The sequence below is a fragment of the Gobio gobio genome (assembly GCF_949357685.1).
Source record: "Gobio gobio genome assembly, contig: scaffold_121, whole genome shotgun sequence".
Lineage (NCBI taxonomy): Eukaryota > Metazoa > Chordata > Actinopteri > Cypriniformes > Gobionidae > Gobio > Gobio gobio.
This window is the reverse complement of record NW_027645596.1, coordinates 22,648-49,713: the sequence shown is the minus strand read 5'-3', so window position 1 is coordinate 49,713 and position 27,066 is coordinate 22,648. Positions and strand designations below refer to the sequence as shown.

At 43.6% G+C, this 27,066-nt stretch overlaps 3 protein-coding genes across 3 annotated transcripts; all 3 read right to left on the bottom strand.

Moving 5' to 3' along the window:
• Nucleotides 1-744: 744 nt before the first annotated feature.
• On the bottom strand, nt 745-21,797 carry LOC307122482 (uncharacterized protein; the record flags this gene model as incomplete). Its single annotated transcript, XM_079846461.1, has 22 exons — nt 745-834; nt 918-1,065; nt 1,135-1,327; nt 1,414-1,571; nt 1,645-1,742; nt 1,814-2,001; nt 2,078-2,260; nt 8,993-9,065; nt 9,149-9,296; nt 9,366-9,558; nt 9,645-9,802; nt 9,876-9,973; nt 10,045-10,232; nt 10,309-10,413; nt 17,203-17,275; nt 17,359-17,506; nt 17,576-17,768; nt 17,855-18,012; nt 18,086-18,183; nt 18,255-18,442; nt 18,519-18,623; nt 21,770-21,797. 22 exons carry the CDS (start codon nt 21,795-21,797, stop codon nt 745-747), a joined length of 3,012 nt encoding a protein of 1,003 aa, XP_079702587.1.
• A 4-nt stretch (nt 21,798-21,801) lies between these two features.
• On the bottom strand, nt 21,802-25,329 carry LOC307122481 (zona pellucida sperm-binding protein 3-like; the record flags this gene model as incomplete). Its single annotated transcript, XM_079846460.1, has 3 exons — nt 21,802-21,945; nt 22,781-22,901; nt 25,319-25,329. The coding sequence occupies 3 exons, from the start codon at nt 25,327-25,329 to the stop codon at nt 21,802-21,804; spliced, it is 276 nt and encodes a 91-aa protein (XP_079702586.1).
• A 16-nt stretch (nt 25,330-25,345) lies between these two features.
• LOC307122480 (zona pellucida sperm-binding protein 4-like) lies at nt 25,346-26,838 on the bottom strand (the record flags this gene model as incomplete). The annotated part of the gene is made up of 7 exons (XM_079846459.1): nt 25,346-25,435; nt 25,519-25,666; nt 25,736-25,928; nt 26,015-26,172; nt 26,246-26,343; nt 26,415-26,602; nt 26,679-26,838. Coding segments are annotated over 7 exons (1,035 nt in total), but the record flags the coding sequence as incomplete, so codon positions are not given.
• Nucleotides 26,839-27,066: the final 228 nt, after the last annotated feature.

The following is a 27,066-nucleotide window of genomic DNA, read 5'->3' as shown; positions in this document are numbered from 1 at the left end:
CATTTACACCTGTATTTAGCATAGTCCACTTGTGATTGGACTGATAAACGCTTTAGTACCAGGTGTAAACAGGCCCTCAGACAGCAACTCAGGTGTGATACACCAGTTAAGGGACTAAACCAGCTTTTATTAAAGCACCAGTCTACTTTTCAATAAACATTGGGGCTAGCCTAAAGAAAAAAGGCTGGTCACAATTTGGGATTAAAAAGGACAATGCAGGTTGATACTGATTTCATTGCAGATGCAATGCTGTACTTGCATGACTTCGGGGGGCTTTCAAATAGCATTAGCAAAAAACAGAGGGACTTGGCATGCTTGAATATCAGTACAAGCAGTTATGTTAGTCCAGCCATAAAGCCACAAGTAGAGACCAAAACAGATTCCATTAAGAACAGGGACCCAGGTTAGCAACTGGAACTTGGCAAATAGGTCAGGTTTGGGCAGAAACTTGGCTTGTTTAGTTCAAGTCAAGCATAACCTTGAAGCAAAAAAAGGGAACTCTGGTTTAGTAGTGTAGCCCAATAAATCAAACTGAGAACAGTCATGAAAGATCAATACCAAAGAGACAGTTGAGTTAAGAAGTTTATTAAAACTACTAAAGTCACATGACCAGGTTAACTTCTCCACTAGACACCACAGTTTGCCCACTAGAGATGGTCTTGACGTTAGCATCTCTTCCTGGAAAAGAAGTGGTAGAATCGTGAGGCATTTAAAAACCAAATTCTCATGGTTCCTGAAGTCAGTTTACAACAAGCACTCACTTTTCCTAGTGCAGCTTTGCTCACAGGAGCCAGAAGAGGGATGGCACACTGCTGTACTACAGTGGATGAAGATCTAACAGAGGGGGGAAAGGGATAAGCCACGGAAAGAAAAACAACACCTAATATTAAGGATTCAGGTAAGGCTGCAGAGCATACGGTTTCCTGTAGAGGAGCCAGTGATGCTGGATCCACAAATGTGAACATCTTCACAACAAAGCGCTTGTAGTGGGTTGGGAACTGAAGACCAGAAGATCCAGCCACCGGAACCAATGAGGTCAGGTAACGGTCATCCTGGTAAGGGCATCTGAAAGGTAAAGAGGCAGTCAGAAGTGCCTTACAGCACACTAGATGGATAAAGACTGGCCTTACTCACCCATCGACCAGAAGGTCCCACTGGGGTAGACTGAGTGGACTGGGGGTTGATGTCGCCCAGCAACGTCCCAGCATTAGGACAATGTTGGGGTCGGTCCTCTCCAAAATGCGCACCTCAACATACACAGGCTCCCGCAGGACTTTTGTGACGGGATAATCAGCATCACCGTAGTAGGACGTGTATGCCTCATCCCCTGAGGAAGAAAACCAGCGTTTAACCAGAAACTGCTGCAACCTGGAGTTTTAGAAAATACTTATGCATACTTGGACAGACACTTACCTTCTGCACAGCCTTTGGTGACACATTGACCATTTGCCAGTCTAAGCTCCACCCTGAGGGGTCCAGAAGCCGCTACTGGTGGAGGTGCAGGAACAGTGTTGACCTCCACAACCAGAGCTTCCACAGAAGTAGCAGAGTACCTACACTGGAAGAGAAGCCTAGACAACAAATAGTGAGCTTGTAGCCTTTGTCAAGGATTCATATTTTTTCTAAATAAAATAAAATGCCTACTCAAAATGGCTGTCCCTTGTGATGGAACCAAGTGGTCCGACACCCACTTCATACGAGGAGGTCATTCGGTTTTCATACACCACATATCCACCGTCCTCCTGCAAATAGTAACTGTTGGCATCCAGGCCATTCCAAGCCATGCAGAACAGAACCACAAGCAGCTACTCACCATCATGCTTGTGCCACATGCAGTGACAGGGAACTGGTATATAGCAAAGGAAGGTGTGGATCCCACAGGACTGCAAGGTGGGTCGTTTCCACCCAGGAGACGGACTGAATCCAGGCTCAAGCGAGGTAGTGTAACATCTCTTGCCACCACTACCACAAACTGACCATCTCTTATACACTGGACAGTCACTGGAACAAGGTACAAGAGCAGGTTATTACTGAGGAGTGGTTTAACATGAACACCTTTGCATTGACTCACTCTTACCTGCCTTCCCATAGAAACACTGCTGTCCGTTAAAGCAGCAGTTGATAGCTTCACACTCAGCACCACTGATACCAGGTGGGCCACATTGGATCTGCTCATAATCAGCTACAGCACATTTGTCAAGGGGCTCTGCCTGCGCCACTGGCTGCTTAGACTGAACCTGCTGATGAAACTGTTGACTAGCTTGTTGTTGAACCTGCTGAGGAAACTGTTGACTAGCTTGTTGTTGAACCTGCTGAGGAAACTGTTGACTAGCTTGTTGTTGAACCTGCTGAGGAAACTGTTGACTAGCTTGTTGTTGAACCTGCTGAGGAAACTGTTGACTAGCTTGTTGTTGAACCTGCTGAGGAAACTGTTGACTAGCTTGTTGTTGAACCTTCTGAGGAAACTGTTGACTAGCTTGTTGTTGAACCTTCTGAGGAAACTGTTGACTAGCTTGTTGTTGAACCTTCTGAGGAAACTGTTGACTAGCTTGTTGTTGAACCTTCTGAGGAAACTGTTGACTAGCTTGTTGTTGAACCTTCTGAGGAAACTGTTGACTAGCTAGCTGTTGAACCTTCAGAGGAAACTGTTGACTAGCTTGTTGTTGAACCTTCAGAGGAAACTGTTGACTAGCTAGCTGTTGAACCTTCAGAGGAAACTGTTGACTAGCTTGTTGTTGAACCTTCAGAGGAAACTGTTGAACCTTCTGAGGAAACTGTTGACTAGCTTGTTGTTGAACCTTCTGAGGAAACTGTTGACTAGCTTGTTGTTGAACCTGCTGAGGAAACTGGGGCAAATTACTCCACTGTGGAACAGCATGACAAAAAGCACAAAACCACACACAAAGTGCCAGCGATTGAACAGCACACCAGCTTCCTGCCATTGTTCAACAGCTAGTCACACTGTTGAGATGATGCCCTTTGGTCTTTTTGTATTCTACAGATTTTGGCTAATTAACGATAATCCCTCCCTCTTCATGAACAGTCATGATTCTCCAGACTTGCCCAAATGGGAGCTTATGCTACCAGAAAATTCTCATCAAAATGATACGCATGTGATGTAGGCCTATATTGACTCCAATTAGTCAGATTTGTCATATTGAAGACAAATAAAAAGGTTCATGCTCAGGTTTGCTACTGGAGCTTGCCCAAAGTACTTTGGGTAGATGTTTGGTGCATTCCGCTTTGCTTGTAGACTAGCATTACTACTTTTACAATATCTTTATATGGCAGAAATAGTAAGAGTAGTCTGTAGTTCCAAATTTAGCAACACACTCACAAACCTCCCTAAGCACTTCCCCTCGGGGCAATCCCTGTCGCCAGTTTGAAGTGTTCCACAAGTGGACAAGAGAGGTTTATGTGGACAGACCCTCGACTCCTTAGACAGAGGGGACCAGTCTACTCATATATACTTTAATTACAAAATAAATGTAACTGTAATCAGTTACTTATGAAAATGTTAATTATTACAAAGGGGGTTACATCTGAATATTTTCTGTAAAAAGCTAGGATATGTTGAATAATATGAATTTGTTGCTTTGCCTGTGCAGGATGCCTCTTGCCATTTACAGTGTTTTTTTTTTATATACAATTGCTAGGACCCATTTCTCAATACTTAGGTCACTTTTTCAAAACTCTTCACACAGTTCTCCTAACAAACTTTCAGCTCGGCACAGCAGATCATTTCACATTCAAAATGCACTAAAACTACCAAAACACAATTCTTTCCCCTAGCAAAGGTTTTCAACCAACACGCACACACTTTGTCAATCCCCAAACGGACGAGGCGTTTATACTTGACGCACTCGCCGTTGTACTATTCTGTGAAACGACAGAGGGCGACTCGGAGTAATTGTTCTATAAACCATCAGGAAACAGCAGTGAGAGAAGAATGTAGCTACACAGGTGACCATATTTATTTGAATAAACTTCACCAAAAACCACACTACAAAAGAATCGTGTAAAACTCAGTAAACCTTGATTGCTAATCATTAATACGGTGTATGCTTTCGATTTACCCCGAAAGAAAGTGAAATATGACAACCTGCCCCATAGGTGGGGCACATTAACATGACAGCTTGATGTTATCAGATACAATCAAATAAAACAACAAGACAAAATACAAATTAACTTTCAAATAAAATAATGGCATCATTAAAAATATACTAATTTCTTCTGAACATTGACTGTCATTCTTTCCTCAATAGAATAGCATAGTTCTAATAGGGGCACATTGTAACAGTTACAACATGCCCCACCTGTGCAACTGGGATTTAAACCCGTCTAGTGTCTTCTGCTGGTTAGAGCAGCATTAAAAGAACTCTCAACTTGGTCTTATTTTCAATAAACTTAAGAAATGTACGTCTGTTATGTTAAATGTTCAGTGAGAGCGTCCAAAGAATTATTAATTGGTGCAGTTTCTCTAAATAATGTTGATATGGCAACTAGTAAATACATTAGGTTTCATCATCCCGGCATGTGTGGAAAGTTAACCTGTTACAACTAGCCCCGCGTTTAAATTCCAGACGGAGAAAAATAATAACTTCTGTACCTCTGCAAGTCACATAGCATGCAGCCATAGGGTTTCAGACTAAATGGGACTTGCAAAGGTACAGTCAGTTCCACCACATTTGCAGAATAAGGCACTCTTTCCAGGTCAAAAGCAAAGTGACAAGTCAGATACAAGCAAGGATTGATGTCAGTTTTATTGAGAAACTTTCTTTTGCCCTTGAACAATTACAGGACCAAGTGTGGCCTTGCCTTCCCACTGAACACCTAGAGAGAAGAAAAAGAGCAAAGTTAGGAGCACTTAAAACATCAAAAGCAACCTTAAAGCAAGAGCTACCGACCTCCATAGGGAGAAGCAGCAATTCCACCATCAGGACCACATGTTGAGTCACAGCAACCACAAACTTGGTCATTTCCATCAGCAGCAAACCACCTGCAACAAGACAAAGCACTTTCAACATGAGCAAAGTCAGCTTTTTAAAAAAAGAATAAGTGCAACGTACCCATTGGCAAAGGAACAGGATTTGCGCTGAGCGTCACTGGGTGCAGAAGCAATAGTTGCCTTCAGAACACATGTTATGTAGATCTACAAGGGATGACAGACAAGTCAGAAAACCAAAGCAGATGGGAAGAGAAGTCGAATTAACTCTTGTGGTACATACAGAAGGACTGGTGCTCTCCTGGAACATGAATGCCTCCAGCTGGAACTGGATCTTGTCAACCTGGGACCGAGGCATGAAGCGGGAGCTGGAAGCTGTAGCCTTGGCATCCACAAAGCACCTGACGACAAAGTCACCACAAAGAGCAACTCATGAATGTTTAAAAAGAGCAAACAAAACAGTCCTATAGCATCAAGAGCCATGACCTTACCCATGATTCTCAATGAAGGAATATCTCGGAAGGGAGTTCACGTCAGGCACCTGAGTGGCCACACAGCTGTCCACAAACACACGCAGAGGCACATGATTGTACTGCTTCACAGATGCCTCGATGTTAATAACGCCACCCAGGAAATAGGAGTATGAAGGCCTCTGGTAGGACCAATCGTCTACAAAAGAGAAGGAACACCCTAGGAAGAGCCACATTTGCAAGGTCGAAGGTCCAAAGAAAGTGCACTTACCCAGCATGAGCTTCAGGGAGAACATCAAGACTTCTTCACCAACCTTGGTTGAGGCATAAGGGACCCATGTTGGCCTCAAGGCATCACTGCTTACATTGTGTAGCCTGTGGTTCATGAAAGTACCCATTAAATGGTCTCCCAGTTGCACAAGCAGTGAAAGTCACAGAGGTCACTTACCTTTGATAGTGGCATTGAACGCCAACAATTGCACCATCGGCCCGGGTAATCGGAGTACCTGCAAGAGCCTCAGGGGTGTAGGTAAGAGAGAAGGTGTAGACAAGCTCATCCTCATTCATCTGTAAGAGATTGTAGTTAAAACAAGACAGTTCCTCATGAAGGTGTAATCATTATTATGAATGAGAGAAAGTGCATTGTGCAATACGGTGGACAAACACTTCAAGCAGGAGAAAACAACTGCAGAGCTTAAAACATGCATTGGTATGAACGGGCCTTAAGAAATGTTTATGCCAGCTGCCCTGGCATTGCAAATACAACATACAACAGCAGTGTGAACTGACGGTCCTTGAAGAGGACTTTGGATATCCTCAATTTGAACAAACAACCGATTAAGATTTAGGAGTTCTTACCATCTGCACGCTGTTGCAGTCCTGTAATTCATACTCAAAGATGAGCACCCTAGACTCAGAGTCCTGACCAGCAACAGGACATCCACCTAAAGACAGACCAGTTGGCTGGATCAACTGACCATTGCTAAACAAGTCCTGCTGGACTTCTACAAGAACCCGGTTCTCTCCGCATTGAACCGCTACGCTGCTGGGAGTCACGGGTTGCCTCAACTGGAAGTCCACCGCCAACTCGCTCTGCACCTCGGGAACGACCGGATACCTCCAATCCAAAGGCTTCACTGGACCCTGCAACAGCTGCTTCTCCTGAAGGCCAAAAGGCTCCTGTGCAAGGCCTCTGGAGGCAGGACCCAAAGGACTCTGAAATGGAGAAGCCGCTTGCAAAGGATTCCAGAGCTCTGGAGCAGAAAAGGCAGGACTTCTGAAATCTGGATCTGATTTTTGCACCATGCTTCTTGGACTTTGACTGTGCATCAAACTTCCCCACGCATCAGGCAGATCAAACACAACAATCACAACCACCACTAACACACCTCTCAGAAGCTCCATCCTAGCAAACTTTGACACAAATGCCACAACACACACCAGTGCTTGGCTTTGCCATTTTGTACAGCTTTGAATGAAGGTGGCTCATCCCCTTTTAGTTGAATTGATTGCCTTTGATTCTCCTCTGGACCTGTAGAGTTTATATGCATCTCTGGGACCCACAGCTCTGCACAATTTGTATGTCTCTCTTATCTGACAAATTGAGGGGGACATTTACATGACACCATTTTCAAATGAAACTTTAAATGCATTGTGTTCATTTACACAACAACAGTGCTTTGTGGGCCTTAAAAATGCAAACTTTTAAAAACAGGGTTTCAAAGTTTTTGAAAATGAGACCATTATTGTCTCCATGTAAACTACAAAAACATGAATTTGTGAAAACTGTGACATCATGCGCATGCATATTGCGTGTTTAGTCTATAGGCACGTAGTGTTTCTTTGCAAAGTGTCATCGCCATCTACTGGATTCTCTGCAGAGATTCTCCTAGAGATTTAATCAGATCAAGATACGTCATATTTGCACAGTCTAATCTAAAGGCCTTGGTGATGTTTTCCCTGAAGGTCGTGTCAGTGGCGGCCTCACAAAGTTCGATGGTTCGCCATGACACAGGAAGCTGTTGTAAGTCGGGCATACAATGTCCGATCTGCCCCAAACTTCAGATGTTTGATAAGAGTCCTGGCCTGAAGACATCTACATATGAGTTTCAGAATTAGGCATGGCAAAATGGCTCGATAGCGCCACCTACAACATTTCAACGAAGTGCCCCTCCCGCTACGTTTCACGTACAGGTATGAAATTCGGTACACAGCCCAATACCTACAAAAAATCTCCTGCTACAAAATCAACGACACAGAGGGAAGATAGTGAGGGAAGGGCATGAAAAAGTGAATTGAAACACAGTCATTCATTTTTGTCCACTTGCCCTCAGCTTCTTATTCTTGAACATCAGCAGTTTATGCAACTGGCCACAGACCTACGTTTTGTCAAATTTTCCACCAAAATGTCTCTAGGAAAAATGTGTGATACAAAGAGCAAGAAGAGTTAACAGGACTAAGACTTAAGTTAATGATGGGACACTAAAATGGACAAATATAATAGTAGACCCCATTTTGAAATGTGTATTTCACAAACCTAATACACCAACAGTTAGCTCTTCAAACCAGTTAAATATAATTCAAATGGGATGCATTTCCTTGACAGCATGGATACTAGTCAAATTGCCTTCCACGTTCTGTTTTTAATGGTGCAGCAACAACAAGCACAGACAGTTAAACAAAGTAGCTTATTTTGTCCAAATCTACAGAAGCGACATGGTTTAGACCAGTTAATGTCACACTCTGGAAACGGTTTATAAAGACCCCTTTCATGAGTGAAGGTTAAAAGTCAAAAAAGTTTAAAACATTTTAGACCGCATTTACACCTGTATTTAGCATAGTCCACTTGTGATTGGACTGATAAACGCTTTAGTACCAGGTGTAAACAGGCCCTCAGACAGCAACTCAGGTGTGATACACCAGTTAAGGGACTAAACCAGCTTTTATTAAAGCACCAGTCTACTTTTCAATAAACATTGGGGCTAGCCTAAAGAAAAAAGGCTGGTCACAATTTGGGATTAAAAAGGACAATGCAGGTTGATACTGATTTCATTGCAGATGCAATGCTGTACTTGCATGACTTCGGGGGGCTTTCAAATAGCATTAGCAAAAAACAGAGGGACTTGGCATGCTTGAATATCAGTACAAGCAGTTATGTTAGTCCAGCCATAAAGCCACAAGTAGAGACCAAAACAGATTCCATTAAGAACAGGGACCCAGGTTAGCAACTGGAACTTGGCAAATAGGTCAGGTTTGGGCAGAAACTTGGCTTGTTTAGTTCAAGTCAAGCATAACCTTGAAGCAAAAAAAGGGAACTCTGGTTTAGTAGTGTAGCCCAATAAATCAAACTGAGAACAGTCATGAAAGATCAATACCAAAGAGACAGTTGAGTTAAGAAGTTTATTAAAACTACTAAAGTCACATGACCAGGTTAACTTCTCCACTAGACACCACAGTTTGCCCACTAGAGATGGTCTTGACGTTAGCATCTCTTCCTGGAAAAGAAGTGGTAGAATCGTGAGGCATTTAAAAACCAAATTCTCATGGTTCCTGAAGTCAGTTTACAACAAGCACTCACTTTTCCTAGTGCAGCTTTGCTCACAGGAGCCAGAAGAGGGATGGCACACTGCTGTACTACAGTGGATGAAGATCTAACAGAGGGGGGAAAGGGATAAGCCACGGAAAGAAAAACAACACCTAATATTAAGGATTCAGGTAAGGCTGCAGAGCATACGGTTTCCTGTAGAGGAGCCAGTGATGCTGGATCCACAAATGTGAACATCTTCACAACAAAGCGCTTGTAGTGGGTTGGGAACTGAAGACCAGAAGATCCAGCCACCGGAACCAATGAGGTCAGGTAACGGTCATCCTGGTAAGGGCATCTGAAAGGTAAAGAGGCAGTCAGAAGTGCCTTACAGCACACTAGATGGATAAAGACTGGCCTTACTCACCCATCGACCAGAAGGTCCCACTGGGGTAGACTGAGTGGACTGGGGGTTGATGTCGCCCAGCAACGTCCCAGCATTAGGACAATGTTGGGGTCGGTCCTCTCCAAAATGCGCACCTCAACATACACAGGCTCCCGCAGGACTTTTGTGACGGGATAATCAGCATCACCGTAGTAGGACGTGTATGCCTCATCCCCTGAGGAAGAAAACCAGCGTTTAACCAGAAACTGCTGCAACCTGGAGTTTTAGAAAATACTTATGCATACTTGGACAGACACTTACCTTCTGCACAGCCTTTGGTGACACATTGACCATTTGCCAGTCTAAGCTCCACCCTGAGGGGTCCAGAAGCCGCTACTGGTGGAGGTGCAGGAACAGTGTTGACCTCCACAACCAGAGCTTCCACAGAAGTAGCAGAGTACCTACACTGGAAGAGAAGCCTAGACAACAAATAGTGAGCTTGTAGCCTTTGTCAAGGATTCATATTTTTTCTAAATAAAATAAAATGCCTACTCAAAATGGCTGTCCCTTGTGATGGAACCAAGTGGTCCGACACCCACTTCATACGAGGAGGTCATTCGGTTTTCATACACCACATATCCACCGTCCTCCTGCAAATAGTAACTGTTGGCATCCAGGCCATTCCAAGCCATGCAGAACAGAACCACAAGCAGCTACTCACCATCATGCTTGTGCCACATGCAGTGACAGGGAACTGGTATATAGCAAAGGAAGGTGTGGATCCCACAGGACTGCAAGGTGGGTCGTTTCCACCCAGGAGACGGACTGAATCCAGGCTCAAGCGAGGTAGTGTAACATCTCTTGCCACCACTACCACAAACTGACCATCTCTTATACACTGGACAGTCACTGGAACAAGGTACAAGAGCAGGTTATTACTGAGGAGTGGTTTAACATGAACACCTTTGCATTGACTCACTCTTACCTGCCTTCCCATAGAAACACTGCTGTCCGTTAAAGCAGCAGTTGATAGCTTCACACTCAGCACCACTGATACCAGGTGGGCCACATTGGATCTGCTCATAATCAGCTACAGCACATTTGTCAAGGGGCTCTGCCTGCGCCACTGGCTGCTTAGACTGAACCTGCTGATGAAACTGTTGACTAGCTTGTTGTTGAACCTGCTGAGGAAACTGTTGACTAGCTTGTTGTTGAACCTGCTGAGGAAACTGTTGACTAGCTTGTTGTTGAACCTGCTGAGGAAACTGTTGACTAGCTTGTTGTTGAACCTGCTGAGGAAACTGTTGACTAGCTTGTTGTTGAACCTGCTGAGGAAACTGTTGACTAGCTTGTTGTTGAACCTTCTGAGGAAACTGTTGACTAGCTTGTTGTTGAACCTTCTGAGGAAACTGTTGACTAGCTTGTTGTTGAACCTTCTGAGGAAACTGTTGACTAGCTTGTTGTTGAACCTTCTGAGGAAACTGTTGACTAGCTAGCTGTTGAACCTTCAGAGGAAACTGTTGACTAGCTTGTTGTTGAACCTTCAGAGGAAACTGTTGACTAGCTTGTTGTTGAACCTTCAGAGGAAACTGTTGACTAGCTTGTTGTTGAACCTTCTGAGGAAACTGTTGACTAGCTTGTTGTTGAACCTGCTGAGGAAACTGGGGCAAATTACTCCACTGTGGAACAGCATGACAAAAAGCACAAAACCACACACAAAGTGCCAGCGATTGAACAGCACACCAGCTTCCTGCCATTGTTCAACAGCTAGTCACACTGTTGAGATGATGCCCTTTGGTCTTTTTGTATTCTACAGATTTTGGCTAATTAACGATAATCCCTCCCTCTTCATGAACAGTCATGATTCTCCAGACTTGCCCAAATGGGAGCTTATGCTACCAGAAAATTCTCATCAAAATGATACGCATGTGATGTAGGCCTATATTGACTCCAATTAGTCAGATTTGTCATATTGAAGACAAATAAAAAGGTTCATGCTCAGGTTTGCTACTGGAGCTTGCCCAAAGTACTTTGGGTAGATGTTTGGTGCATTCCGCTTTGCTTGTAGACTAGCATTACTACTTTTACAATATCTTTATATGGCAGAAATAGTAAGAGTAGTCTGTAGTTCCAAATTTAGCAACACACTCACAAACCTCCCTAAGCACTTCCCCTCGGGGCAATCCCTGTCGCCAGTTTGAAGTGTTCCACAAGTGGACAAGAGAGGTTTATGTGGACAGACCCTCGACTCCTTAGACAGAGGGGACCAGTCTACTCATATATACTTTAATTACAAAATAAATGTAACTGTAATCAGTTACTTATGAAAATGTTAATTATTACAAAGGGGGTTACATCTGAATATTTTCTGTAAAAAGCTAGGATATGTTGAATAATATGAATTTGTTGCTTTGCCTGTGCAGGATGCCTCTTGCCATTTACAGTGTTTTTTTTTTATATACAATTGCTAGGACCCATTTCTCAATACTTAGGTCACTTTTTCAAAACTCTTCACACAGTTCTCCTAACAAACTTTCAGCTCGGCACAGCAGATCATTTCACATTCAAAATGCACTAAAACTACCAAAACACAATTCTTTCCCCTAGCAAAGGTTTTCAACCAACACGCACACACTTTGTCAATCCCCAAACGGACGAGGCGTTTATACTTGACGCACTCGCCGTTGTACTATTCTGTGAAACGACAGAGGGCGACTCGGAGTAATTGTTCTATAAACCATCAGGAAACAGCAGTGAGAGAAGAATGTAGCTACACAGGTGACCATATTTATTTGAATAAACTTCACCAAAAACCACACTACAAAAGAATCGTGTAAAACTCAGTAAACCTTGATTGCTAATCATTAATACGGTGTATGCTTTCGATTTACCCCGAAAGAAAGTGAAATATGACAACCTGCCCCATAGGTGGGGCACATTAACATGACAGCTTGATGTTATCAGATACAATCAAATAAAACAACAAGACAAAATACAAATTAACTTTCAAATAAAATAATGGCATCATTAAAAATATACTAATTTCTTCTGAACATTGACTGTCATTCTTTCCTCAATAGAATAGCATAGTTCTAATAGGGGCACATTGTAACAGTTACAACATGCCCCACCTGTGCAACTGGGATTTAAACCCGTCTAGTGTCTTCTGCTGGTTAGAGCAGCATTAAAAGAACTCTCAACTTGGTCTTATTTTCAATAAACTTAAGAAATGTACGTCTGTTATGTTAAATGTTCAGTGAGAGCGTCCAAAGAATTATTAATTGGTGCAGTTTCTCTAAATAATGTTGATATGGCAACTAGTAAATACATTAGGTTTCATCATCCCGGCATGTGTGGAAAGTTAACCTGTTACAACTAGCCCCGCGTTTAAATTCCAGACGGAGAAAAATAATAACTTCTGTACCTCTGCAAGTCACATAGCATGCAGCCATAGGGTTTCAGACTAAATGGGACTTGCAAAGGTACAGTCAGTTCCACCACATTTGCAGAATAAGGCACTCTTTCCAGGTCAAAAGCAAAGTGACAAGTCAGATACAAGCAAGGATTGATGTCAGTTTTATTGAGAAACTTTCTTTTGCCCTTGAACAATTACAGGACCAAGTGTGGCCTTGCCTTCCCACTGAACACCTAGAGAGAAGAAAAAGAGCAAAGTTAGGAGCACTTAAAACATCAAAAGCAACCTTAAAGCAAGAGCTACCGACCTCCATAGGGAGAAGCAGCAATTCCACCATCAGGACCACATGTTGAGTCACAGCAACCACAAACTTGGTCATTTCCATCAGCAGCAAACCACCTGCAACAAGACAAAGCACTTTCAACATGAGCAAAGTCAGCTTTTTAAAAAAAGAATAAGTGCAACGTACCCATTGGCAAAGGAACAGGATTTGCGCTGAGCGTCACTGGGTGCAGAAGCAATAGTTGCCTTCAGAACACATGTTATGTAGATCTACAAGGGATGACAGACAAGTCAGAAAACCAAAGCAGATGGGAAGAGAAGTCGAATTAACTCTTGTGGTACATACAGAAGGACTGGTGCTCTCCTGGAACATGAATGCCTCCAGCTGGAACTGGATCTTGTCAACCTGGGACCGAGGCATGAAGCGGGAGCTGGAAGCTGTAGCCTTGGCATCCACAAAGCACCTGACGACAAAGTCACCACAAAGAGCAACTCATGAATGTTTAAAAAGAGCAAACAAAACAGTCCTATAGCATCAAGAGCCATGACCTTACCCATGATTCTCAATGAAGGAATATCTCGGAAGGGAGTTCACGTCAGGCACCTGAGTGGCCACACAGCTGTCCACAAACACACGCAGAGGCACATGATTGTACTGCTTCACAGATGCCTCGATGTTAATAACGCCACCCAGGAAATAGGAGTATGAAGGCCTCTGGTAGGACCAATCGTCTACAAAAGAGAAGGAACACCCTAGGAAGAGCCACATTTGCAAGGTCGAAGGTCCAAAGAAAGTGCACTTACCCAGCATGAGCTTCAGGGAGAACATCAAGACTTCTTCACCAACCTTGGTTGAGGCATAAGGGACCCATGTTGGCCTCAAGGCATCACTGCTTACATTGTGTAGCCTGTGGTTCATGAAAGTACCCATTAAATGGTCTCCCAGTTGCACAAGCAGTGAAAGTCACAGAGGTCACTTACCTTTGATAGTGGCATTGAACGCCAACAATTGCACCATCGGCCCGGGTAATCGGAGTACCTGCAAGAGCCTCAGGGGTGTAGGTAAGAGAGAAGGTGTAGACAAGCTCATCCTCATTCATCTGTAAGAGATTGTAGTTAAAACAAGACAGTTCCTCATGAAGGTGTAATCATTATTATGAATGAGAGAAAGTGCATTGTGCAATACGGTGGACAAACACTTCAAGCAGGAGAAAACAACTGCAGAGCTTAAAACATGCATTGGTATGAACGGGCCTTAAGAAATGTTTATGCCAGCTGCCCTGGCATTGCAAATACAACATACAACAGCAGTGTGAACTGACGGTCCTTGAAGAGGACTTTGGATATCCTCAATTTGAACAAACAACCGATTAAGATTTAGGAGTTCTTACCATCTGCACGCTGTTGCAGTCCTGTAATTCATACTCAAAGATGAGCACCCTAGACTCAGAGTCCTGACCAGCAACAGGACATCCACCTAAAGACAGACCAGTTGGCTGGATCAACTGACCATTGCTAAACAAGTCCTGCTGGACTTCTACAAGAACCCGGTTCTCTCCGCATTGAACCGCTACGCTGCTGGGAGTCACGGGTTGCCTCAACTGGAAGTCCACCGCCAACTCGCTCTGCACCTCGGGAACGACCGGATACCTCCAATCCAAAGGCTTCACTGGACCCTGCAACAGCTGCTTCTCCTGAAGGCCAAAAGGCTCCTGTGCAAGGCCTCTGGAGGCAGGACCCAAAGGACTCTGAAATGGAGAAGCCGCTTGCAAAGGATTCCAGAGCTCTGGAGCAGAAAAGGCAGGACTTCTGAAATCTGGATCTGATTTTTGCACCATGCTTCTTGGACTTTGACTGTGCATCAAACTTCCCCACGCATCAGGCAGATCAAACACAACAATCACAACCACCACTAACACACCTCTCAGAAGCTCCATCCTAGCAAACTTTGACACAAATGCCACAACACACACCAGTGCTTGGCTTTGCCATTTTGTACAGCTTTGAATGAAGGTGGCTCATCCCCTTTTAGTTGAATTGATTGCCTTTGATTCTCCTCTGGACCTGTAGAGTTTATATGCATCTCTGGGACCCACAGCTCTGCACAATTTGTATGTCTCTCTTATCTGACAAATTGAGGGGGACATTTACATGACACCATTTTCAAATGAAACTTTAAATGCATTGTGTTCATTTACACAACAACAGTGCTTTGTGGGCCTTAAAAATGCAAACTTTTAAAAACAGGGTTTCAAAGTTTTTGAAAATGAGACCATTATTGTCTCCATGTAAACTACAAAAACATGAATTTGTGAAAACTGTGACATCATGCGCATGCATATTGCGTGTTTAGTCTATAGGCACGTAGTGTTTCTTTGCAAAGTGTCATCGCCATCTACTGGATTCTCTGCAGAGATTCTCCTAGAGATTTAATCAGATCAAGATACGTCATATTTGCACAGTCTAATCTAAAGGCCTTGGTGATGTTTTCCCTGAAGGTCGTGTCAGTGGCGGCCTCACAAAGTTCGATGGTTCGCCATGACACAGGAAGCTGTTGTAAGTCGGGCATACAATGTCCGATCTGCCCCAAACTTCAGATGTTTGATAAGAGTCCTGGCCTGAAGACATCTACATATGAGTTTCAGAATTAGGCATGGCAAAATGGCTCGATAGCGCCACCTACAACATTTCAACGAAGTGCCCCTCCCGCTACGTTTCACGTACAGGTATGAAATTCGGTACACAGCCCAATACCTACAAAAAATCTCCTGCTACAAAATCAACGACACAGAGGGAAGATAGTGAGGGAAGGGCATGAAAAAGTGAATTGAAACACAGTCATTCATTTTTGTCCACTTGCCCTCAGCTTCTTATTCTTGAACATCAGCAGTTTATGCAACTGGCCACAGACCTACGTTTTGTCAAATTTTCCACCAAAATGTCTCTAGGAAAAATGTGTGATACAAAGAGCAAGAAGAGTTAACAGGACTAAGACTTAAGTTAATGATGGGACACTAAAATGGACAAATATAATAGTAGACCCCATTTTGAAATGTGTATTTCACAAACCTAATACACCAACAGTTAGCTCTTCAAACCAGTTAAATATAATTCAAATGGGATGCATTTCCTTGACAGCATGGATACTAGTCAAATTGCCTTCCACGTTCTGTTTTTAATGGTGCAGCAACAACAAGCACAGACAGTTAAACAAAGTAGCTTATTTTGTCCAAATCTACAGAAGCGACATGGTTTAGACCAGTTAATGTCACACTCTGGAAACGGTTTATAAAGACCCCTTTCATGAGTGAAGGTTAAAAGTCAAAAAAGTTTAAAACATTTTAGACCGCATTTACACCTGTATTTAGCATAGTCCACTTGTGATTGGACTGATAAACGCTTTAGTACCAGGTGTAAACAGGCCCTCAGACAGCAACTCAGGTGTGATACACCAGTTAAGGGACTAAACCAGCTTTTATTAAAGCACCAGTCTACTTTTCAATAAACATTGGGGCTAGCCTAAAGAAAAAAGGCTGGTCACAATTTGGGATTAAAGCACCAGTCTACTTTTCAATAAACATTGGGGCTAGCCTAAAGAAAAAAGGCTGGTCACAATTTGGGATTAAAAAGGACAATGCAGGTTGATACTGATTTCATTGCAGATGCAATGCTGTACTTGCATGACTTCGGGGGGCTTTCAAATAGCATTAGCAAAAAACAGAGGGACTTGGCATGCTTGAATATCAGTACAAGCAGTTATGTTAGTCCAGCCATAAAGCCACAAGTAGAGACCAAAACAGATTCCATTAAGAACAGGGACCCAGGTTAGCAACTGGAACTTGGCAAATAGGTCAGGTTTGGGCAGAAACTTGGCTTGTTTAGTTCAAGTCAAGCATAACCTTGAAGCAAAAAAAGGGAACTCTGGTTTAGTAGTGTAGCCCAATAAATCAAACTGAGAACAGTCATGAAAGATCAATACCAAAGAGACAGTTGAGTTAAGAAGTTTATTAAAACTACTAAAGTCACATGACCAGGTTAACTTCTCCACTAGACACCACAGTTTGCCCACTAGAGATGGTCTTGACGTTAGCATCTCTTCCTGGAAAAGAAGTGGTAGAATCGTGAGGCATTTAAAAACCAAATTCTCATGGTTCCTGAAGTCAGTTTACAACAAGCACTCACTTTTCCTAGTGCAGCTTTGCTCACAGGAGCCAGAAGAGGGATGGCACACTGCTGTACTACAGTGGATGAAGATCTAACAGAGGGGGGAAAGGGATAAGCCACGGAAAGAAAAACAACACCTAATATTAAGGATTCAGGTAAGGCTGCAGAGCATACGGTTTCCTGTAGAGGAGCCAGTGATGCTGGATCCACAAATGTGAACATCTTCACAACAAAGCGCTTGTAGTGGGTTGGGAACTGAAGACCAGAAGATCCAGCCACCGGAACCAATGAGGTCAGGTAACGGTCATCCTGGTAAGGGCATCTGAAAGGTAAAGAGGCAGTCAGAAGTGCCTTACAGCACACTAGATGGATAAAGACTGGCCTTACTCACCCATCGACCAGAAGGTCCCACTGGGGTAGACTGAGTGGACTGGGGGTTGATGTCGCCCAGCAACGTCCCAGCATTAGGACAATGTTGGGGTCGGTCCTCTCCAAAATGCGCACCTCAACATACACAGGCTCCCGCAGGACTTTTGTGACGGGATAATCAGCATCACCGTAGTAGGACGTGTATGCCTCATCCCCTGAGGAAGAAAACCAGCGTTTAACCAGAAACTGCTGCAACCTGGAGTTTTAGAAAATACTTATGCATACTTGGACAGACACTTACCTTCTGCACAGCCTTTGGTGACACATTGACCATTTGCCAGTCTAAGCTCCACCCTGAGGGGTCCAGAAGCCGCTACTGGTGGAGGTGCAGGAACAGTGTTGACCTCCACAACCAGAGCTTCCACAGAAGTAGCAGAGTACCTACACTGGAAGAGAAGCCTAGACAACAAATAGTGAGCTTGTAGCCTTTGTCAAGGATTCATATTTTTTCTAAATAAAATAAAATGCCTACTCAAAATGGCTGTCCCTTGTGATGGAACCAAGTGGTCCGACACCCACTTCATACGAGGAGGTCATTCGGTTTTCATACACCACATATCCACCGTCCTCCTGCAAATAGTAACTGTTGGCATCCAGGCCATTCCAAGCCATGCAGAACAGAACCACAAGCAGCTACTCACCATCATGCTTGTGCCACATGCAGTGACAGGGAACTGGTATATAGCAAAGGAAGGTGTGGATCCCACAGGACTGCAAGGTGGGTCGTTTCCACCCAGGAGACGGACTGAATCCAGGCTCAAGCGAGGTAGTGTAACATCTCTTGCCACCACTACCACAAACTGACCATCTCTTATACACTGGACAGTCACTGGAACAAGGTACAAGAGCAGGTTATTACTGAGGAGTGGTTTAACATGAACACCTTTGCATTGACTCACTCTTACCTGCCTTCCCATAGAAACACTGCTGTCCGTTAAAGCAGCAGTTGATAGCTTCACACTCAGCACCACTGATACCAGGTGGGCCACATTGGATCTGCTCATAATCAGCTACAGCACATTTGTCAAGGGGCTCTGCCTGCGCCACTGGCTGCTTAGACTGAACCTGCTGATGAAACTGTTGACTAGCTTGTTGTTGAACCTGCTGAGGAAACTGTTGACTAGCTTGTTGTTGAACCTGCTGAGGAAACTGTTGACTAGCTTGTTGTTGAACCTGCTGAGGAAACTGTTGACTAGCTTGTTGTTGAACCTGCTGAGGAAACTGTTGACTAGCTTGTTGTTGAACCTTCTGAGGAAACTGTTGACTAGCTTGTTGTTGAACCTTCTGAGGAAACTGTTGACTAGCTTGTTGTTGAACCTTCTGAGGAAACTGTTGACTAGCTTGTTGTTGAACCTTCTGAGGAAACTGTTGACTAGCTAGCTGTTGAACCTTCAGAGGAAACTGTTGACTAGCTTGTTGTTGAACCTTCAGAGGAAACTGTTGACTAGCTAGCTGTTGAACCTTCAGAGGAAACTGTTGACTAGCTTGTTGTTGAACCTTCAGAGGAAACTGTTGAACCTTCTGAGGAAACTGTTGACTAGCTTGTTGTTGAACCTTCTGAGGAAACTGTTGACTAGCTTGTTGTTGAACCTGCTGAGGAAACTGGGGCAAATTACTCCACTGTGGAACAGCATGACAAAAAGCACAAAACCACACACAAAGTGCCAGCGATTGAACAGCACACCAGCTTCCTGCCATTGTTCAACAGCTAGTCACACTGTTGAGATGATGCCCTTTGGTCTTTTTGTATTCTACAGATTTTGGCTAATTAACGATAATCCCTCCCTCTTCATGAACAGTCATGATTCTCCAGACTTGCCCAAATGGGAGCTTATGCTACCAGAAAATTCTCATCAAAATGATACGCATGTGATGTAGGCCTATATTGACTCCAATTAGTCAGATTTGTCATATTGAAGACAAATAAAAAGGTTCATGCTCAGGTTTGCTACTGGAGCTTGCCCAAAGTACTTTGGGTAGATGTTTGGTGCATTCCGCTTTGCTTGTAGACTAGCATTACTACTTTTACAATATCTTTATATGGCAGAAATAGTAAGAGTAGTCTGTAGTTCCAAATTTAGCAACACACTCACAAACCTCCCTAAGCACTTCCCCTCGGGGCAATCCCTGTCGCCAGTTTGAAGTGTTCCACAAGTGGACAAGAGAGGTTTATGTGGACAGACCCTCGACTCCTTAGACAGAGGGGACCAGTCTACTCATATATACTTTAATTACAAAATAAATGTAACTGTAATCAGTTACTTATGAAAATGTTAATTATTACAAAGGGGGTTACATCTGAATATTTTCTGTAAAAAGCTAGGATATGTTGAATAATATGAATTTGTTGCTTTGCCTGTGCAGGATGCCTCTTGCCATTTACAGTGTTTTTTTTTTATATACAATTGCTAGGACCCATTTCTCAATACTTAGGTCACTTTTTCAAAACTCTTCACACAGTTCTCCTAACAAACTTTCAGCTCGGCACAGCAGATCATTTCACATTCAAAATGCACTAAAACTACCAAAACACAATTCTTTCCCCTAGCAAAGGTTTTCAACCAACACGCACACACTTTGTCAATCCCCAAACGGACGAGGCGTTTATACTTGACGCACTCGCCGTTGTACTATTCTGTGAAACGACAGAGGGCGACTCGGAGTAATTGTTCTATAAACCATCAGGAAACAGCAGTGAGAGAAGAATGTAGCTACACAGGTGACCATATTTATTTGAATAAACTTCACCAAAAACCACACTACAAAAGAATCGTGTAAAACTCAGTAAACCTTGATTGCTAATCATTAATACGGTGTATGCTTTCGATTTACCCCGAAAGAAAGTGAAATATGACAACCTGCCCCATAGGTGGGGCACATTAACATGACAGCTTGATGTTATCAGATACAATCAAATAAAACAACAAGACAAAATACAAATTAACTTTCAAATAAAATAATGGCATCATTAAAAATATACTAATTTCTTCTGAACATTGACTGTCATTCTTTCCTCAATAGAATAGCATAGTTCTAATAGGGGCACATTGTAACAGTTACAACATGCCCCACCTGTGCAACTGGGATTTAAACCCGTCTAGTGTCTTCTGCTGGTTAGAGCAGCATTAAAAGAACTCTCAACTTGGTCTTATTTTCAATAAACTTAAGAAATGTACGTCTGTTATGTTAAATGTTCAGTGAGAGCGTCCAAAGAATTATTAATTGGTGCAGTTTCTCTAAATAATGTTGATATGGCAACTAGTAAATACATTAGGTTTCATCATCCCGGCATGTGTGGAAAGTTAACCTGTTACAACTAGCCCCGCGTTTAAATTCCAGACGGAGAAAAATAATAACTTCTGTACCTCTGCAAGTCACATAGCATGCAGCCATAGGGTTTCAGACTAAATGGGACTTGCAAAGGTACAGTCAGTTCCACCACATTTGCAGAATAAGGCACTCTTTCCAGGTCAAAAGCAAAGTGACAAGTCAGATACAAGCAAGGATTGATGTCAGTTTTATTGAGAAACTTTCTTTTGCCCTTGAACAATTACAGGACCAAGTGTGGCCTTGCCTTCCCACTGAACACCTAGAGAGAAGAAAAAGAGCAAAGTTAGGAGCACTTAAAACATCAAAAGCAACCTTAAAGCAAGAGCTACCGACCTCCATAGGGAGAAGCAGCAATTCCACCATCAGGACCACATGTTGAGTCACAGCAACCACAAACTTGGTCATTTCCATCAGCAGCAAACCACCTGCAACAAGACAAAGCACTTTCAACATGAGCAAAGTCAGCTTTTTAAAAAAAGAATAAGTGCAACGTACCCATTGGCAAAGGAACAGGATTTGCGCTGAGCGTCACTGGGTGCAGAAGCAATAGTTGCCTTCAGAACACATGTTATGTAGATCTACAAGGGATGACAGACAAGTCAGAAAACCAAAGCAGATGGGAAGAGAAGTCGAATTAACTCTTGTGGTACATACAGAAGGACTGGTGCTCTCCTGGAACATGAATGCCTCCAGCTGGAACTGGATCTTGTCAACCTGGGACCGAGGCATGAAGCGGGAGCTGGAAGCTGTAGCCTTGGCATCCACAAAGCACCTGACGACAAAGTCACCACAAAGAGCAACTCATGAATGTTTAAAAAGAGCAAACAAAACAGTCCTATAGCATCAAGAGCCATGACCTTACCCATGATTCTCAATGAAGGAATATCTCGGAAGGGAGTTCACGTCAGGCACCTGAGTGGCCACACAGCTGTCCACAAACACACGCAGAGGCACATGATTGTACTGCTTCACAGATGCCTCGATGTTAATAACGCCACCCAGGAAATAGGAGTATGAAGGCCTCTGGTAGGACCAATCGTCTACAAAAGAGAAGGAACACCCTAGGAAGAGCCACATTTGCAAGGTCGAAGGTCCAAAGAAAGTGCACTTACCCAGCATGAGCTTCAGGGAGAACATCAAGACTTCTTCACCAACCTTGGTTGAGGCATAAGGGACCCATGTTGGCCTCAAGGCATCACTGCTTACATTGTGTAGCCTGTGGTTCATGAAAGTACCCATTAAATGGTCTCCCAGTTGCACAAGCAGTGAAAGTCACAGAGGTCACTTACCTTTGATAGTGGCATTGAACGCCAACAATTGCACCATCGGCCCGGGTAATCGGAGTACCTGCAAGAGCCTCAGGGGTGTAGGTAAGAGAGAAGGTGTAGACAAGCTCATCCTCATTCATCTGTAAGAGATTGTAGTTAAAACAAGACAGTTCCTCATGAAGGTGTAATCATTATTATGAATGAGAGAAAGTGCATTGTGCAATACGGTGGACAAACACTTCAAGCAGGAGAAAACAACTGCAGAGCTTAAAACATGCATTGGTATGAACGGGCCTTAAGAAATGTTTATGCCAGCTGCCCTGGCATTGCAAATACAACATACAACAGCAGTGTGAACTGACGGTCCTTGAAGAGGACTTTGGATATCCTCAATTTGAACAAACAACCGATTAAGATTTAGGAGTTCTTACCATCTGCACGCTGTTGCAGTCCTGTAATTCATACTCAAAGATGAGCACCCTAGACTCAGAGTCCTGACCAGCAACAGGACATCCACCTAAAGACAGACCAGTTGGCTGGATCAACTGACCATTGCTAAACAAGTCCTGCTGGACTTCTACAAGAACCCGGTTCTCTCCGCATTGAACCGCTACGCTGCTGGGAGTCACGGGTTGCCTCAACTGGAAGTCCACCGCCAACTCGCTCTGCACCTCGGGAACGACCGGATACCTCCAATCCAAAGGCTTCACTGGACCCTGCAACAGCTGCTTCTCCTGAAGGCCAAAAGGCTCCTGTGCAAGGCCTCTGGAGGCAGGACCCAAAGGACTCTGAAATGGAGAAGCCGCTTGCAAAGGATTCCAGAGCTCTGGAGCAGAAAAGGCAGGACTTCTGAAATCTGGATCTGATTTTTGCACCATGCTTCTTGGACTTTGACTGTGCATCAAACTTCCCCACGCATCAGGCAGATCAAACACAACAATCACAACCACCACTAACACACCTCTCAGAAGCTCCATCCTAGCAAACTTTGACACAAATGCCACAACACACACCAGTGCTTGGCTTTGCCATTTTGTACAGCTTTGAATGAAGGTGGCTCATCCCCTTTTAGTTGAATTGATTGCCTTTGATTCTCCTCTGGACCTGTAGAGTTTATATGCATCTCTGGGACCCACAGCTCTGCACAATTTGTATGTCTCTCTTATCTGACAAATTGAGGGGGACATTTACATGACACCATTTTCAAATGAAACTTTAAATGCATTGTGTTCATTTACACAACAACAGTGCTTTGTGGGCCTTAAAAATGCAAACTTTTAAAAACAGGGTTTCAAAGTTTTTGAAAATGAGACCATTATTGTCTCCATGTAAACTACAAAAACATGAATTTGTGAAAACTGTGACATCATGCGCATGCATATTGCGTGTTTAGTCTATAGGCACGTAGTGTTTCTTTGCAAAGTGTCATCGCCATCTACTGGATTCTCTGCAGAGATTCTCCTAGAGATTTAATCAGATCAAGATACGTCATATTTGCACAGTCTAATCTAAAGGCCTTGGTGATGTTTTCCCTGAAGGTCGTGTCAGTGGCGGCCTCACAAAGTTCGATGGTTCGCCATGACACAGGAAGCTGTTGTAAGTCGGGCATACAATGTCCGATCTGCCCCAAACTTCAGATGTTTGATAAGAGTCCTGGCCTGAAGACATCTACATATGAGTTTCAGAATTAGGCATGGCAAAATGGCTCGATAGCGCCACCTACAACATTTCAACGAAGTGCCCCTCCCGCTACGTTTCACGTACAGGTATGAAATTCGGTACACAGCCCAATACCTACAAAAAATCTCCTGCTACAAAATCAACGACACAGAGGGAAGATAGTGAGGGAAGGGCATGAAAAAGTGAATTGAAACACAGTCATTCATTTTTGTCCACTTGCCCTCAGCTTCTTATTCTTGAACATCAGCAGTTTATGCAACTGGCCACAGACCTACGTTTTGTCAAATTTTCCACCAAAATGTCTCTAGGAAAAATGTGTGATACAAAGAGCAAGAAGAGTTAACAGGACTAAGACTTAAGTTAATGATGGGACACTAAAATGGACAAATATAATAGTAGACCCCATTTTGAAATGTGTATTTCACAAACCTAATACACCAACAGTTAGCTCTTCAAACCAGTTAAATATAATTCAAATGGGATGCATTTCCTTGACAGCATGGATACTAGTCAAATTGCCTTCCACGTTCTGTTTTTAATGGTGCAGCAACAACAAGCACAGACAGTTAAACAAAGTAGCTTATTTTGTCCAAATCTACAGAAGCGACATGGTTTAGACCAGTTAATGTCACACTCTGGAAACGGTTTATAAAGACCCCTTTCATGAGTGAAGGTTAAAAGTCAAAAAAAGTTTAAAACATTTTAGACCGCATTTACACCTGTATTTAGCATAGTCCACTTGTGATTGGACTGATAAACGCTTTAGTACCAGGTGTAAACAGGCCCTCAGACAGCAACTCAGGTGTGATACACCAGTTAAGGGACTAAACCAGCTTTTATTAAAGCACCAGTCTACTTTTCAATAAACATTGGGGCTAGCCTAAAGAAAAAAGGCTGGTCACAATTTGGGATTAAAAAGGACAATGCAGGTTGATACTGATTTCATTGCAGATGCAATGCTGTACTTGCATGACTTCGGGGGGCTTTCAAATAGCATTAGCAAAAAACAGAGGGACTTGGCATGCTTGAATATCAGTACAAGCAGTTATGTTAGTCCAGCCATAAAGCCACAAGTAGAGACCAAAACAGATTCCATTAAGAACAGGGACCCAGGTTAGCAACTGGAACTTGGCAAATAGGTCAGGTTTGGGCAGAAACTTGGCTTGTTTAGTTCAAGTCAAGCATAACCTTGAAGCAAAAAAAGGGAACTCTGGTTTAGTAGTGTAGCCCAATAAATCAAACTGAGAACAGTCATGAAAGATCAATACCAAAGAGACAGTTGAGTTAAGAAGTTTATTAAAACTACTAAAGTCACATGACCAGGTTAACTTCTCCACTAGACACCACAGTTTGCCCACTAGAGATGGTCTTGACGTTAGCATCTCTTCCTGGAAAAGAAGTGGTAGAATCGTGAGGCATTTAAAAACCAAATTCTCATGGTTCCTGAAGTCAGTTTACAACAAGCACTCACTTTTCCTAGTGCAGCTTTGCTCACAGGAGCCAGAAGAGGGATGGCACACTGCTGTACTACAGTGGATGAAGATCTAACAGAGGGGGGAAAGGGATAAGCCACGGAAAGAAAAACAACACCTAATATTAAGGATTCAGGTAAGGCTGCAGAGCATACGGTTTCCTGTAGAGGAGCCAGTGATGCTGGATCCACATATGTGAACATCTTCACAACAAAGCGCTTGTAGTGGGTTGGGAACTGAAGACCAGAAGATCCAGCCACCGGAACCAATGAGGTCAGGTAACGGTCATCCTGGTAAGGGCATCTGAAAGGTAAAGAGGCAGTCAGAAGTGCCTTACAGCACACTAGATGGATAAAGACTGGCCTTACTCACCCATCGACCAGAAGGTCCCACTGGGGTAGACTGAGTGGACTGGGGGTTGATGTCGCCCAGCAACGTCCCAGCATTAGGACAATGTTGGGGTCGGTCCTCTCCAAAATGCGCACCTCAACATACACAGGCTCCCGCAGGACTTTTGTGACGGGATAATCAGCATCACCGTAGTAGGACGTGTATGCCTCATCCCCTGAGGAAGAAAACCAGCGTTTAACCAGAAACTGCTGCAACCTGGAGTTTTAGAAAATACTTATGCATACTTGGACAGACACTTACCTTCTGCACAGCCTTTGGTGACACATTGACCATTTGCCAGTCTAAGCTCCACCCTGAGGGGTCCAGAAGCCGCTACTGGTGGAGGTGCAGGAACAGTGTTGACCTCCACAACCAGAGCTTCCACAGAAGTAGCAGAGTACCTACACTGGAAGAGAAGCCTAGACAACAAATAGTGAGCTTGTAGCCTTTGTCAAGGATTCATATTTTTTCTAAATAAAATAAAATGCCTACTCAAAATGGCTGTCCCTTGTGATGGAACCAAGTGGTCCGACACCCACTTCATACGAGGAGGTCATTCGGTTTTCATACACCACATATCCACCGTCCTCCTGCAAATAGTAACTGTTGGCATCCAGGCCATTCCAAGCCATGCAGAACAGAACCACAAGCAGCTACTCACCATCATGCTTGTGCCACATGCAGTGACAGGGAACTGGTATATAGCAAAGGAAGGTGTGGATCCCACAGGACTGCAAGGTGGGTCGTTTCCACCCAGGAGACGGACTGAATCCAGGCTCAAGCGAGGTAGTGTAACATCTCTTGCCACCACTACCACAAACTGACCATCTCTTATACACTGGACAGTCACTGGAACAAGGTACAAGAGCAGGTTATTACTGAGGAGTGGTTTAACATGAACACCTTTGCATTGACTCACTCTTACCTGCCTTCCCATAGAAACACTGCTGTCCGTTAAAGCAGCAGTTGATAGCTTCACACTCAGCACCACTGATACCAGGTGGGCCACATTGGATCTGCTCATAATCAGCTACAGCACATTTGTCAAGGGGCTCTGCCTGCGCCACTGGCTGCTTAGACTGAACCTGCTGATGAAACTGTTGACTAGCTTGTTGTTGAACCTGCTGAGGAAACTGTTGACTAGCTTGTTGTTGAACCTGCTGAGGAAACTGTTGACTAGCTTGTTGTTGAACCTGCTGAGGAAACTGTTGACTAGCTTGTTGTTGAACCTGCTGAGGAAACTGTTGACTAGCTTGTTGTTGAACCTGCTGAGGAAACTGTTGACTAGCTTGTTGTTGAACCTTCTGAGGAAA